Consider the following 15,267-nt stretch of genomic DNA (forward strand, 5'->3'; position numbering starts at 1 on the left):
CTAAAAGCATCTGTGACTCTGTGTTTTATGCAGCTGGACTGAAGTTATTAGCCAGACATGCATCCCAGTTCAGCAGCAGCCTGATGGATCACTACAAGACTCTGTTTGACGTTATGTCCAAGCTCTGCGGACACATCAACATTGAGGTGAAGAAGACGAGCTACTCTGCACTTGAGGCCTTCCTCAAACAGGTAAATGGCTTCTTATACACACACGGATGCAAGTGACGACAGAGCCAACAAAGCCTCATTCATCCTGAAATCAAACAACACTGCTGTGATTGTTTTCCAGGTTGCATTGCTGGTGGCTGAAAACACGGAGGAGCATAAAAGTAAGCTGAAGTTCTTCATGCAGAAGTTCTGCGGGATCATAAAGACCATGGATTCGACACAAAAAGAGCTCTCCATCGCCATTCGGGGATACGGATTCTTTGCAGCTGTACGTGTCCTGCTTTGTTTGCTGTGACTGCAGTTGTAGTGCAGTTGTACTAGTTTATTCTCTATAAGTATTGTGTAATTTGCATGTGGTGTCCTGTACGAGCCAGTAGACAAAACCTAAGTTGAATCTTTGAGCTTCTGTTTTTCTTCATGTTCAGTGATACGATATGCTGAAAAAATATCATTTTCCTTTGAAGCCGTGCAAGAAAGTTTGCCCACAAGACGTGGACCTGATGTACACAGAGCTGATTCAGCGCTGTAAGCAGATGTACCTGACGGAGTCTGAAGACGAGGACGAAAGCTTCTACCAGCTGCCCAGCTTCTTGGACTCCATAGCCAGCGTCCTGATTCACCTGGACAAGGTGACAAATACACAGCTACATCCCCCACTGTTAACTGCCCACTAATTACATTATGTGTGTTGTTTGAATTCCTGTTTTGTATCCGTGCCCTCAGGTCCCAGAAGTGTACACGCCTCTCCTCGAGCGTCTCCTTGTGGTGCAGATTGACACATACCCTCAGTACGGCGACAGGATGCAGAATGCTTGTTGCAGGTCCATCCTGAAGGTGTTGGTGGCCATAGCCTCTAAAGGACCTGTGCTGTGGAGTTTAATTGGCTCAGTGGGTACGTCGATCATGAGCGCAGTGCGTCTGAACCAAATTGAAGTGAAAATGATGCTGAGAGGCTGATACTGATTTTACTACTGCACCTGCTGAGATTGAGTGTTATATAGCATCACATATAAAGTGAGAATGCAGTGCAAATGTGTGTTTACTATACGCACTTATGTACTCGATACTTCTGGGTCTGGGTTATATGCTCATAATTATCATGATAAATGTTAGATGATCATAAATTGAGTTCTGCCCCTGATTGAAATCATTAAGAAGTGTTAAAATCAGTTATATCTCAACGTTTGTTTGTGCAGTGCGTACATTTACGGTGAACTTCTTTTTCAGTGCACCAGGGCTTGATTCGAGTGTGTTCAAAACCCGTCATCCTCCCTGAGGTCAGATGCAAATTCTCATATCTCTCAGATGCCTATGTATAACGGTGACTCATAGAATGTGTCCTTGTTTTCAAAGAACAAAGAAGATGGAAAAGATAACTCTCAGTCCTCCCAAGTTCGTACTGGAAAGTGGAAAGTTCCATCGAGTGAAAACTACCTTGGTCTGTTCAAAGGACTTTTAGACTGTGATCGTTTACAGGTACATGTTTGACATAGTCTGTATGGTGTATTGTATTAAGCAACACATGTGTAACCTATGAGAAAAATGCATGTGGCTGTGTAAAAAAAACACCTAACAGTTTTGTTTTGCTTGCTTTGTCTAGGATTCAGGGTTCTTGGATGGAGCTTATCAAAGTCAGAACTCTGCTCTCGTGTCGCTGAGCCGCCTCCTCTATGATGAGTTGGTGAAATCGATTCTCAGAATTGTGGAGAAGTTGGACTTGTCTGTGCAGAAAGTGGCCACAGGAGAGGAGGTGAGATAAGACATCCTCTATACCATCTATATGTCTTGTGTATAAGATCAGTTCATACTGTTTATATCACCTTTCCTTGGTTTTTAAGTGGTGAGTATGCATGAAAATCCTAGTGGTCCTCCTGTAATTGTCTCCTTGTCTCTCAGGCTCCAGACGACACAGCCCACGCCCTGCCCTCTTCTGACCCCACTGCTCACCTGCTGCCCAATAGGGTCAAAGACTTCACTGCCTTCATCAACCTGGTTGAGTTCTGCAGGTGATACAGACACAACACAAGCACCCGCTGCTTCTTTGTTGCGCTTTTGATCTCGTCCAGTGAACAGCTGGTTTGACGGGATGACGGTGAAATTCACGTTGTTTGTTTCTCTTCCTCTGCAGTGAGTTGTTGCGAACCAAACATGTGGAGTATTTCGAGTCCTGGATGTATCCCCTAAGCCATGAACTCATCCTCCACTCCATACGAAACCCACTTGTCAGTGGCTTCTACAAGCTGCTCTCTGTCACCATGAAAATTGCCAAGAGAATCATGTACTACCAGGTAACATGGCTAGTGTTGCAAAGCTTTGTATATTGCTGTGTACAGTACGGTACAGTTTGGAATGGTAAAGCCCTGGGTTAGGCTTGTGTTCCAACTGAGAACTTTGTGCTTGATGGCCACATAGCTGGTCGAGCTCCACCCTGACCATACCTTGCCATTTTATTCTGGTACCCCAGGGGAAGTGTGCCAAAGAATGGAATGGTTGGGGCTGGTTATTTTGGTACTATACCTAATGGAAACGCAAAAAAAATACATCCTGTACTGTACTGAACCGCTCCACTTGGTCGAAACAAGGCTAATGTCGTCCATTTTGTTGATTTGGCTGTCACAATTGACATTTTACAAATTTAATATTCCAACATTCCCAACACTTCTATAAAAATAGATATTTGTAAATGTTTGACTGTGTTTTCACAATCCAACATGGTTTGTAGTGAATTTAGAGCAAATCAAAGCCAGTGAGAGTCATTCAAGTCCATCAAGCATTGTATGGTCTTCATATTCGAGTGGAAACACCAGAATTACAGCCCTGCAGACAGCACGATAAATGCAAAATTGAACAGATAAGTTGTGCAGTGCCCTCCTCACTTTGATAATGTAAATCTGCTTCTGACCAGGGAGTTGGCCTAAGAAGCTCGACATCCCCTCAGAGTGACTCAGTGAAAAGTGCTTGTTTTGCACTCCTCTCAAAGTTTGGAAAAGAGGTAGGAAGTCTCTCTGGTGTGTTTTATGTGAATTATGTAATAACAGCACTATGTGCACAATAAAGTGAGTGACGGATGGTTTCCCTCTAGGTGTGCGTGAGAATGAAGCAGTACAAAGATGAACTGCTGTCGTCCTGCTTGACATTCGTCCTCTCGCTGCACCACAACATTGTTGCTCTGGACATCAAGGCCTACTGTCCTGCTCTGGAGGTGCAATTCTTCTCTTTGGTGGTTGGATGTAGGGCTGTCACACACAAAAAATGATATATACAAATGTATAATTTCTGATTACATTCATTACAGCTGGAACATGAACTTTAGACACCCCACATTAGAAATATCATTGAATTTCAAATTAAAAGTGACAGGCCTAGTTAGATGCAGATTAAATCAATAACAAACGTGTATAAATGTGTTTGTGTGTGTGTATGTTGCATCCAGGCGGCTCTGAAACTGGGTCTGAGTCATGCTCCTTTGGCCAACGCAGCCTTAGATGCTCTCGAGGACTGGTCATCCCACCTTCCTCTGGAAACTCTGCAGCTGTGCTACACCAACATCCTCCCTCTTCTGGACGGATACCTGAAAACCACCTCCAGCAACAGTAAGCCAACCCAATGTCACTGCGACGGTCGAGCGCTAGTTGTCGTTTTTTGGGGGGGTTTTTTGAGGCGATGGACAGTTTTGTAAGTTAGAAAATTATTTCAAATGAAAAAAAAATAATTCTCACGTTGTTGACTTCAGACAAAGATGATAGCAGGTGGGAAGTGATGTCTTCTTCATCTTCAAGAAGTGAGGAAAAATACGACAAAGTGTTGACACGGCTTCTGAAGAAATCCAACCAGTTCACTATGGTAAGTGATGCACAAACCTTTACTTTACTTTATTTTTGGGTACTAATGTTTCACTTGTATTTTTATATTAAGTAATTCCAGGTTTACTGTGACTAAGAGTATAATAGTAACACGATATTTTAAGAATCAGTTAACATGGGTGCAGTTGTAACACTAAGAATTTACTGTATTATATAGCATAGAAACATGCTCCCTGATGAGTGCTGGGAATTTACAGACTTCATTAATGATTGAGGGGTTCCTGCAGGAGTCATTTCATTTCTGCTCGGTGATACGGCTTATAAATAATATCTCTGTATATCTGGGTTATATCCTGATATAAGAGATATATCGCAATATAAAGCTGTACACGGGTTGTTTCTCTGGGTTCAGGAAAAGTTTGAGCTTCTCTTTCATTTCAGATGATACCTAAATTTCTTTGTGTTTTTCTAATGTTAATTGAAGGATATTTATGTGTGTTAGAAACATTGAAATAGCCTGTAAATATGGTCAAATTCTGATATCTCACAAATAATTAGAAAGAAGATTTATTAAGTGACTTTTTCATGAATATAATGTTTAAGTCTATGTATTTTTTAATCAATAGATCTAATATCTTATTTATAATGTTTAATGTGTATATATATATATATATATATAGTTCACCTGTTTCTGTTTATTTGACCGCAGGAAGAAGCTCCTCTTGTCGCGGTGAGGCTCCGTGTGGTGAAGCTGCTCGGTCACCTGGGAGGAAAGCTGAACAGGAACCTCGTAAATGGTGAGGACTCCCAAAGTCAACCTCGTCATTGACGTCTTTGTTTTTCTTCGGTCCGTTACGAGAGCATCGTAAGAGGTTGGCTTTTTGTTTTTTTTTTGTTGTACCTCCCAGTGGTCTCGTCTGAGGAAATGATGAAGAAATTTGTTGCCTGGGACTCGGAGAAGAGGCTGAGTTTCGCCGTGCCCTTCGCCGACATGAAGCCGGTCATCTACCTCGACCCATTTCTGCCCCGCATCAGCGAACTGGCTCTGTCCACAAGTGACAGACAAACCAAAGTATGTCGTTTAACGTCGCAGATTCAGCTGCCAGCAAGTGAATATTACAACCTGATGGGTCTTAACCTGTATGCAGGTGGCAGCGTGTGAGCTGCTCCACAGCTTGGTCGTCTACATGGTTGGGAAAAGTGCTCAGATGGTGGAAGGGAAGAGTAGTTTGCCACCTATGTATAAACTGCACAAGAGGTTATTTCCGGTTCTACTGCGTCTGGCCTGTGATGTTGATCAGGTATGTGCCCTCAGAGATAATCATGTGTCCTTTATCCTCTTTTAAATTGCTTATAAAACATATTTATAAGAGTGTTTTGATGTTCTAATATTGAAATATTGAATTTTATTTATTTTGCATGTTGTGCCAACCATGTGACTACAAGGACAATGGATCGGATAAGGATGTTGCGGATAGAAGCTGTGTAACATTAACACCTCTGTGAATTTGATTTTTCCAGGTAACCAGGCAGCTCTTTGAACCACTGGTCATGCAGCTGATTCACTGGTTCACCAACAACAAGAAATTTGAAAGCCAGGATACAGTAGCTGTTCTGGAGGCCATACTGGTACTAGGATTAATTTACAAGCATGCATTAAAGTTGGACCTGTGTTGAATAGTTGTTGTATTGTGTACATGTGTTTGCACCCCAGCACTTGCGGGTTAAAAGCCCAATTCCTTTCTTTCCTATGGGCTGCCATACAGCAAAGGTCAGGGGGGCACCTGGATTTGAACCAGTGGCCTCTTGCTCTTTAGTCAACTGCTCTACCACTGAGCTAGAAGCTGATTACACTGACAACTCCCATGTTCCATCATCTTTGTCAACTATAATTCACGCACCTAGATTATATGAAATAATTGTAGTTCTCTGCTTCACTGTTTCTGTGCAGGACGGCGTGGTTGACCCCATGGACAGCACCCTGCGAGACTTCTGCGGCCGCTGCATTGAAGAGTTTGTCAAATGGTCGATCAAACAAACCACCCCCAAGCAGCAGGAGAGTAGCCCCACTAATATGAAGTCGTTGTTTAAGCGGATCTACAGCTTGGCACTGCATCCGAATGGCTTCAAAAGACTTGGCGCTGCCTTGGCTTTCAACAGCATCTACAGACTTTTCAGGTAAGATCACTTGTTGTATGTTGTGTCTACAGGCACATACAGACAGGGCCATTTATATTTATTACCTGATAATATTTTATTGACTGACCTACATCATGATATTTGCTCAGTGCTAATGTGTTTGTCTCTGTAGGGAAGAAAATTCCTTGGTGGAGCAGTTTATCTTTGAAGTCCTCGTGGTTTTTGTCGAAAGTCTGGCTCTTGCTCACTCTGACGAGCGGTCAATGGGTAATCATTCTTCCACTCCAGTGCCAAAATATCAGTGTCTTAAATAAATGGATTTTGAGTGACGTGTGAATGGTTTCTATCATCAATCTAAGCTTGCAGCAAGAATACCTTGGTTCCTAGGTTTGAGCCCCAGTTAGAACAAGGGCGTTTCTGCAAGGAGTGTGCATGGTTTTCCTCCCACAGTCCAAAAACATGCAGATTTGGGGATTAGGTGAATTGGACACTCTAAATTGACCATAGGTGTGAATGTGAGAGTGAATGGTTGTTTCTATATGTGGACCTGCAGTGGAGTGGCGAACTGTCAAGGGTGTACCCGGCCTATCGTCCTATGTTAGTTGTGATAGGCACAGCAGAACAAATAAAACGGTAGATAATGGGTGGATATCTGCAAATGTCTTATGCTGTCCACAAAACAAAACTTTTAAGGATAAGGACCAGAAAATATGAACATTAAAACTGCAAAAAACTATTGTATATACATGGTTACATTATCATATTTTCTTGTGAAGTTTCTTCCTTGTAATTGTAATTCAGATGTCTTCTTCAGATTAATTCTAAAGTTCTCTCAGTTGAGCCTGCTTTGCACATTAAATTAGAATGTGCAGTGAGTTTAAGCTTACTTCATTATTGTGTGAGCTTTGAAGTGAAGCCCCCCCCCCCACACTCCTCTGTCCTCAGGTTCACTGCAGCAGTGTAGAAGTGCCATCGACCATCTGAAAAGAATCATCAAATACAAGGCTCCCAGTCTCAGTCGGCACAATCAAAAGAGACGCGTTCCAAGGTCAGTCGTTTGTGTTCATGTAAATCAGCCGGTTATCATAAAAACATAAATTATATGATAATTTAGCATTAGATTTCATAGAAAAGCTGTTGTGTGTTGATGATGACGTTTGTGTCTTTCAGGGGCTTCGCTCCTGATGAAAAGCTTGTCCTCTCTGATGTGGTTTTATGGCTGCTGGAACAGTGTGGCCGCCCTCAGACTGAGTGTCGCCACAAATGCATGGAGCTCTTCTATGAGTTTGTTCCTCTGCTTCCAGGTGAGTACCATCCACCCTGCTGCACCTTGTCCTTGACAGAGAGAAAGAAATGGATAATAATTAAGATAAAGTAATAACAATTACAGTTGTCATTGATGCCTTGGTGGTTACTTTGATTGGTTTGTGTGACTGCAGAAAAGTCATCTCCACCTCAGTGGCTGGACGCCATGCTGAAAGACAACGGCATAAGCTTCCTGGTCTCGCGGTTTGAGGGTGGAGGGCTCCTCGCTCAGCCCACTCTCAGGGACCTGATCAGTCCATTCAGTGTCCGAGCCACGCTGCAGTGGATGGATCTGCTGCTGGCTGCCCTGGACTGCTACAACACCTTCATCAACTTACACATCATCAAGCCTCAACACATGCTAAGTAAGCCCCAGAGCAGAGGACTGTCACAAATATCATAACATGACTATATCCCACAATTTGTTTAATATCAAGACCAGGAAATATTATCTTTAATGTCAGTATTGATTTTTTTTGTCTTGCTTTCCACTTACTTCTGGATTGCAAAACTCATTCCCAGAATCAAAACCAAGCAAACAACACGAGAGTTCTTTTGATGACAAATTGCAGAGAAGTATCTCCTGATAATTGTTTTCCCCCCCACGTTTCCCAGGCTCTAAAGACAAATCGAGTTTTCTGAAAGCTACACATTTCTTTTTGACGGAGCTCGCGACTCATGACCTGGCAGCAGCAGAGCGCTGTTTCCCTCTCAGGGAGCGGAGCTCTCACTTCAGCCCAAGAGAGGTGGACCAGTACAACTACAGCAAGTGCACCATCACTGTTCGCTTGCTGGAATTTGCCACAATGATCCTTGTCAAGGGTGACCAGGAGTTTATTAAGGTAAAACTGAATTTCACAGTCAGGCACATGAAAAAATTGTAAATTGCTCACCAGTTCTTCATTTCATTTACAGCTTTTGGAACAAGATGTGTTTTGCGCAGTTTTCTTCGATTTGACTGCACTGGTGGTGTGTGAACCGTCCACGGTTGGTTTTAACATGGCCGACGTGGAGGTGATGAAGAACCTACCAGAAGTGTGTGTTCCTCTACTGAAGGCCTTGCTGAACTCGACGTACCGCACTCGTCTTGAAAGCAGCCTGCGAATAAAGATCACACGGGCAAGGTGTGTTCATCGTTAATGAGTGCTTTTATTTATTTTTGTCTGCCGAGGCATTAAGTTTGATTGCAGTCTTCCTAACAGGCCTTATCACTGTTTCCTTTTTTTGTCTCTATAGTGTCGAGGAGTTGTGTGCTGTGGATTTCTACCATTTAGCCACTGTGAGCCACCATGAGCAGATGGAAATGCTTCTGTCCTCATGTAAACAGATCAACAAAGCTGGCTTCCTCAGCTCCATCCTGCACAGCCAGGTAAATCTCCGGCGACCGAGAGTCCATACCTAGTCTCTGGTGAATGACTGGTTTAAATACTGGTGCCGTATTTCGGTGCTTGTTCTCCTCATGCATTTCTTTGTTTTTACGTCATTCTTAAAGGATCCAGCAAATGTCAAATCCCTCGGGTCCAGACTTCTAATGACGGTGTATAAAGGCATAGCACCTGGCGAGGAGAGGAAGGCTCTTCCATCGTTGGACGTAAACACCAGGAGGGTTGCAGACGGCCTGCTTCAGCTTGCTTTTTCTCTCAGTCAGCAGGTCAGTGTTTTTACTCTTTACCCAGGATTGATGAACTAACTTTAGCAGAAAGCTAGGATGCAATTAACCATAAGAATATCTTTAAAGGAGAGTGGATTCATTACAGTGGACATGGAGGAAAATGCTTTTTATTTGGGGTGGGTGAGAGAAGCAATTGTTTTAATCTTTGCTGTCCCGTCTTGTACATTATACATTCTATGCAGAGTGAGCAGCTGGTGGACTTGCTGTTGAACACCATCACGCTCTCTGTGCCGATATCTGGAAGTCACACCAAAAACGTCCTCAACTTCTCACACGGCGAGTACTTCTACAGCCTCTTCAACGCGACCGCCAACACCGAGCTGCTCCGAAGTCTCGACGCCGCGGTTCCACGCCTCATGAACGCTTCCTCCCAAAATCCTGCCATGGTAGCTCTTACTTACTTACTTACTTACTTACTTACAATGCTGTTGATTAGCTTCAAACAATGTTCCTTAAAAAAGGATTGTGTTTTTTTTTTTTTTCTTCCTGCGTTGAATGTTTTCATCAGGTGAGCGTGTTGCTGAATGGCATGCTGGACCACAGCTTTAGAGAGCGCTCGGTGAGGAAGACCCAGGGAAAACAGCTGGTTGAAGAGGTGCTAAGAAGGTGGAGCAGTCTGCAGTCGTGGTGGGAAGGCGATTCTTCCACCGCAGAGAGCAAAACCGCTACTCTCTTACTGCTCTCCAAGCTCCTACAGGTATAATGAAGCTGGAGTTGCCACTCTGTGTTTTGCATATGAACAACCTTGAGTTGTAATGACAATGCAAGTTGCGATATAATATTCCAGAATAATATTTACTTAGTTATAGTATTAAAACAAGATGGGTATACTTTAATGAGAGGATGAGAACTCAGAAGTAACCCAGGCCATTTTGACCTGGTGGGGATTCAAACCAGCAACCCTCAGGTTATAAACCCAGTTCCCTTTCCAGTTTGCATTTTCCAGTTTTCAGAATTTTCCGTGACAGTCATTTATTCCTCTGTCATCAGATTGACTCTTCTGTTTGCTCCGATGTCAACCACGAAGCCTTCAGACAGGTGTTTTCCACTTTCACTGTGCTGCTGATGGACATGAATCTGCCACTGAATCTCAAGGTACAAGATTACAAGATCACTCCAAACAACGGAACCATTTTTATGTTTGAGTTATGAAAGTAAATGTGTGGATTGTCTCCTGTGTTCAGAGTCAGGCTCTGTTGGTGTTGCCCTTCTTCACAACCCTCCCAGATGAGCCGCTGGCTGAGCTGCAGAGAGCTCTCGACGCCCTGGTGGTGTCGCACTTCCCCATGCAGTCCGATGAGTTTGCTAAAGGCTCACTGCACCGCAACAACTACATGGACTGTGTTCGTAAGGTGAAGTGTGCCTTTCTGCTGCCATGGGAGAAACTTTGAGTTTTTATTAAGAATAGCACAGTTCAATTTTACTTGAAGCATACTGTTCTGATTAGAGATTATGTGTAAAGCAAATGCTTTGTTTTTAAATAGAAATGGATGTTCTGGGAATGTGTACATTTACTTAAACTGCTGGCCCTTATAGATGCTGGATGCCCTGGAGCTTTCTCAGAGTCCTCTCCTGCTCAAACTGCTGTCAGGGATTCTGTGTCGAGACAGAAAACACATCATGGAGGAACAGTTCCAAACCTGTTTCCAACGAGTGGTGAAGCGGTAAGTAAAGTCTCCACAGTTACATGACAATCATTTAATACATTTGTATTAACAGCAGTTTGAAAGAGCCCTGAAATCCAATATATTCCATCTTGGCTTATTGTACTAGACTGGGTCAAATCAGAGTTTCTCTATTATACAATTATATTGTAATGTGTTATCCTTTATATTTGTATTAACTTTCAGGTTCTTTTGGTTTGTGTGTGAGAGACTGTGCCTAATCCCTGTTTGATTTTATTTGTGTTTATTTGTATTTTTTGCTGTTACATTAACACATTTTACAAAACTACACATCATCAACGAGCAGAAAGAAAAGAAATATCTTATAATACATAATAATAATATCAACATAAATGTGTCACACCGAAGTTAGCACAATGAACACAATCAACAACCGTCTTTCATACAGTTTTTCCATTATTTTCATACTTAAGTTCATTTAGTTTTATCCATTTCCTTTTTCTTTTCTTTTTGTTAGCAGCATTTAAAATTGTCACCAAAGGAATTCCAATAATCGATTGGAATCAATAAATAAACCACTAGATTTGTGAATTTGTGTCCCATGTCCCATCTGCTAACAATACTGCAACAAGTCAACAGGGGGCTCTCCAGATACTTTGGCTTTACACGTTGTACATGTTACCATGCAGTCCATGGTTTAAATCATATAATGCTCCCTTATACAATTTAGAATGTAAAACATGAATTTACTTTTACTCTGTCCTCTCCCTGATTAGGTCGAACAGAGAGCGGCAGCTCCAGCTGCTCTGTGCAGTGTATGGTGTAATCCAGCAGGGCGATGTGCCGGTGAACTCCATGCTAAAGGCCATGATGGAGAGAGTTCTACTCCCTCTTGCCTCTAACTGCAGCACAGCAACGCTCGTCGACTTCTTTGTGGCCAACGTCTCTGACATCATTACTTTGCTGCTCAGTCGTGTGACCAAGGTTTGCTCCTGTTACATTTAACATTTTGTATTAGTATTTCCACATTAGTTCCATTAATAGATTGTGTGTTGCAGCTGATGGTATAGTTTGGATTGGAGGAACACAGACTGGAATTCAATTAAAAGTTCATTCATTTTTAAAATTTCAGTCAAGTGAAACTGCATTTGAGCTCCAGTTGATGAAGAAGAGCGGCTGCTACAAGCTGATAGAGCTGCTGTATTCACGGCTTCCCAAAGAAGAGGTTTACTCCAAGGAGTCCCGCATTAATCAAGCCTTCTGTCGCTCAGACAAGACCGAGGGGAATGAGATGTCCAAGACGCTGATCAAGTGAGACTCCTCAACACTCAAAATTCAATTCCAGATGTGACATAACAGTGACACGTGGGTCTTAATTGTCTCCTGATTAAGGTCCTGTTTTGAAGCTTTCACTGAGAACATGTCTGGCGAGACGCAGCTCCTTGAACTCAGGAGACAGAATCACTGCGCCGCGTACAACTGTGCCATCGCTGTCATCAGCTGCAGCTTCAACGAGGCCAAGTTCTACCAAGGCTTCCTCTTCAATGAGAAAGCAGAGAAGGTACTGTAAACCCCATATACTTCACATTTTCTAATTTTTATCTTTTCACACTAGAACAGCAACTTTCCCTCTTGTCTTTCACAGAATCAGTTTATTCTGGAAAATATCATAGATGCTGGCAGGACGTACAACTTTCCAGTTGAAGTCGAGGTATGCTTGTAGTTTGTTTAACGGTGTAGTTCGATGAGTTTCTGTTCTGTTGTAGTTCATGTCTTTATTTTTTTTTACTCTTTTGACCAACATAGGTCCCACTTGAGAGAAAAAAGAAGTACGTCATGATTCGAAAAGAAGTCAACGAGGAGAGTGGAGGTAACTGTCCATAATAGTGTTTTTAGTTTGGTCCTCTTCGTCACACGGCAGGTGACATTCAGACTCCATAACACACTCGAACTCAACCTCATGTCATGCAGTGTGTTAAAGTTCCCATAGTATGCTAAATCAACTTTTTTATCATTTAAATCCTTATATTTGGGACTCTGGAGGTCCTATCAGTCAGCAAAGTGTGAAAAAAGATGACTCACTCATGTTTTTGTGGTCCTCCTCAGTCTAATTACAGGAGATAAAACACGCGTTGTTGACTTCCACACTCACTGGGACGTCACAATGCACTCAATTCCTGGAATTGTTGTCTCGCGGCGCTCTGCTTTGTCCATAAAACACACGAGAGTGCTGGCGAGGGCAATAGTATCCAAAAAAAGGAAAAGTTCTATTCTTGGCTCCACAGTGCAGCACAGAGTTCTACACAAACTTCCAGCCTCAGATGATTTATCTGTCCAGTGGATACATGTTATATATGACAGCAATGTGCCTGTTAGAGCCTGCAAATAATCCCTTTTCCAAATGCTAACTGCTGTTAGCTCCCAGTAGCCTCTGTGACTGATGTCATTTCCTGTCCCTTAAGTTTCATTTTACTTTTTTTTTAAGGTGGACCAAAAGAGACACTACTAAATAGAGTGTTCTGAACAGGGCTGTTTTGGCAGGGTGATTGACCTGCTGTGGTGCTTCATCCTTATGGTATTTTGACCAAAGCATGTCACAGATATGTTCATTAGAACACCAGGGAACTAGGTTAACTTGGAGAAATAGGGTATAATATGTCCCCTTTTAGGTTTTTCATAATGAATTAGATTAGAATATGATGATTTTCAGCTCAATTCTGTTACAATTAGAGTTTTTTTAAGTCGATCATGCAAACTCATGTTACTTATCTTAATGTTTCCACAGAAGCACCAGTTTACTTGTCGTCCCAGTCTTACATGGCCGACAGCAGCCTGAGTGAGGAGATGAGTCAGTTTGATTTCTCCACCGGGGTGCAAAGCTTTTCCTTCAGCTCCCAAAACCCAGAGGGACGCAAACGGACCGTGGCAAAAAAAGTAAGTCGTGCCATTTCCTCTTATATATCTGTGTAATAAAAGATATTGTTAAATGACTGATGTAGGATTTAGTGAAGTCATTCACACACCCCTGATCTAATTGAATCTAAGGAGACAGTGGAGACGAGTCCCTCCCAGGATGCAATGGTGGATCTAGAAATGGATGAGCTGAATCAGCATGAATGCATGGCAACCATGACGGCTCTTATTGGACACATGCAAAGAAACGGCATAACCCCCAAAATTGAACAGGTCAGTGTTCAATGAATTTCATGAATCCTTTTACACTCTTAGAAATAAAAGTGCTAAGTAGAACAATATAAGGTTTTTCGGCTTGTCCTCATAGGAGAACCCTTTTTGGCTCCAGATAGAACCTTTCTACCTTGAACCCTTTTGGAGGGTTCCACCAAGAAACATTTTAAAACCCTTTATTCAGGAAAGGGGTTTTAAAGGGTTCTCTAAGTCAAAATGGTTCTTACTGGAACCCTTGGTGTTACCATGAACCCTTGAAAAACCCTTTCTTCGGGGAAAGGGTTTTTCAGAAGCAAATGGTTCCAGGTAGAGCTTCAGCCCCTGTAGAAGGACCATTTTAGAACCCTTATTTCTAAGAGTGTAGCCATAAATATGATCGTTGACTGTTCTGTGTTCACATGCAGCGTCTTTCACTTTGCTGTGTTCTTTGTATATTAAACAGGGAAACATGCCAAGTGACCTTCCTCCATGGATGAAATTTCTTCACGTCAAACTTTCAAATCCAGCGACGCCTCTGAATATTCGACTCTTCATCTCAAAGCTGCTCATCAACGCAGAGGAGGTGTGTGATTCGATGTAACTTTTCAGTTTGTACAAATTCATACATACAATTGTTGTGTTTTTTAATATAAACAAATATGTGTCTTCCTCTGGGTTTATGTATTCTTCTATTCTCCAGGTGTTTCGACCATATGCCAAACACTGGCTGGGGCCACTGCTGCAGCTCGTTGTCTCTGGAAATAACGGAGGAGACGGGATCCATTTCATGGTGGTGGATATTGTGGTCACTGTGCTCTCTTGGACAAGTCTGGCCAGTCCTAAGGTTGTATGACTAAAATGCTGTAGACTTTACTGAAATAAATAATCTAACTGCAAAGAAATCAGCTGAGATTTAGTTTTTGTGTCTCAGGGTAACCCCAGAGATGAGATTCTCGCCAACCGGCTGCTGGAGTTCCTGATGAAGCACAGCTTCCATTCCAAGAGGATTGTTTTCCGACACAACCTGGAGATCATTCGTACTCTGGTGGAGTGCTGGAAGGAGTGTCTGCATGTGCCTTACAGGTAGTGACTGCACACAGTTTGAACTGTACAGAAAAGTGGAGTGACTGGTTCCTGAATAGCATCTATCATTCAAGGCCGGCATGCAACAAATAGTGTTTCCTGTTTGATTCATTGCTGTAATAAAACTTAGCATTATTGTTTTTTTAATCTTCTGTCATCTCATTAGTCTTTAAACTTGTAAAATGAGGAGCAGCAGTGTCTCATTAGGTATTAATAGTTGTTATTGTTTTGAGTCAACCAAAGGAGGAGGCAGATTTATGATAATTATGTGTTTTTAACTTTATAGAATCGAAATAAACTTGCCT

At 42.3% G+C, this 15,267-nt stretch overlaps 1 protein-coding gene across 1 annotated transcript in view; it reads left to right on the top strand.

Annotated features, from left to right (window-relative positions):
* prkdc (protein kinase, DNA-activated, catalytic subunit) overlaps positions 1 to 15,267 on the top strand; it is a gene marked incomplete at both ends in the record, with an annotated part of 35,185 nt that overhangs the window by 2,889 nt on the left and 17,029 nt on the right. The window contains 41 exons of the mRNA XM_083901956.1: positions 34 to 191; positions 292 to 438; positions 635 to 799; positions 894 to 1,062; positions 1,398 to 1,447; positions 1,524 to 1,646; positions 1,771 to 1,920; positions 2,067 to 2,176; positions 2,299 to 2,458; positions 3,076 to 3,162; positions 3,253 to 3,372; positions 3,604 to 3,763; positions 3,904 to 4,013; positions 4,683 to 4,770; positions 4,882 to 5,045; positions 5,122 to 5,274; positions 5,495 to 5,602; positions 5,925 to 6,151; positions 6,285 to 6,379; positions 7,058 to 7,160; positions 7,283 to 7,416; positions 7,552 to 7,782; positions 8,033 to 8,259; positions 8,333 to 8,541; positions 8,654 to 8,786; positions 8,910 to 9,068; positions 9,272 to 9,475; positions 9,598 to 9,786; positions 10,080 to 10,184; positions 10,274 to 10,441; positions 10,626 to 10,753; positions 11,491 to 11,698; positions 11,847 to 12,025; positions 12,107 to 12,275; positions 12,360 to 12,425; positions 12,521 to 12,584; positions 13,500 to 13,648; positions 13,760 to 13,900; positions 14,343 to 14,462; positions 14,580 to 14,723; positions 14,811 to 14,962. Coding sequence (XP_083758082.1) covers positions 34 to 191; positions 292 to 438; positions 635 to 799; positions 894 to 1,062; positions 1,398 to 1,447; positions 1,524 to 1,646; positions 1,771 to 1,920; positions 2,067 to 2,176; positions 2,299 to 2,458; positions 3,076 to 3,162; positions 3,253 to 3,372; positions 3,604 to 3,763; positions 3,904 to 4,013; positions 4,683 to 4,770; positions 4,882 to 5,045; positions 5,122 to 5,274; positions 5,495 to 5,602; positions 5,925 to 6,151; positions 6,285 to 6,379; positions 7,058 to 7,160; positions 7,283 to 7,416; positions 7,552 to 7,782; positions 8,033 to 8,259; positions 8,333 to 8,541; positions 8,654 to 8,786; positions 8,910 to 9,068; positions 9,272 to 9,475; positions 9,598 to 9,786; positions 10,080 to 10,184; positions 10,274 to 10,441; positions 10,626 to 10,753; positions 11,491 to 11,698; positions 11,847 to 12,025; positions 12,107 to 12,275; positions 12,360 to 12,425; positions 12,521 to 12,584; positions 13,500 to 13,648; positions 13,760 to 13,900; positions 14,343 to 14,462; positions 14,580 to 14,723; positions 14,811 to 14,962 — 5,926 coding nt within the window. The remainder of the gene's footprint in view (positions 1 to 33; positions 192 to 291; positions 439 to 634; positions 800 to 893; positions 1,063 to 1,397; positions 1,448 to 1,523; positions 1,647 to 1,770; positions 1,921 to 2,066; positions 2,177 to 2,298; positions 2,459 to 3,075; positions 3,163 to 3,252; positions 3,373 to 3,603; positions 3,764 to 3,903; positions 4,014 to 4,682; positions 4,771 to 4,881; positions 5,046 to 5,121; positions 5,275 to 5,494; positions 5,603 to 5,924; positions 6,152 to 6,284; positions 6,380 to 7,057; positions 7,161 to 7,282; positions 7,417 to 7,551; positions 7,783 to 8,032; positions 8,260 to 8,332; positions 8,542 to 8,653; positions 8,787 to 8,909; positions 9,069 to 9,271; positions 9,476 to 9,597; positions 9,787 to 10,079; positions 10,185 to 10,273; positions 10,442 to 10,625; positions 10,754 to 11,490; positions 11,699 to 11,846; positions 12,026 to 12,106; positions 12,276 to 12,359; positions 12,426 to 12,520; positions 12,585 to 13,499; positions 13,649 to 13,759; positions 13,901 to 14,342; positions 14,463 to 14,579; positions 14,724 to 14,810; positions 14,963 to 15,267) is intronic.

The sequence above is a fragment of the Microchirus variegatus genome (genome assembly GCF_963457635.1).
Source record: "Microchirus variegatus genome assembly, chromosome: 15".
Lineage (NCBI taxonomy): Eukaryota > Metazoa > Chordata > Actinopteri > Pleuronectiformes > Soleidae > Microchirus > Microchirus variegatus.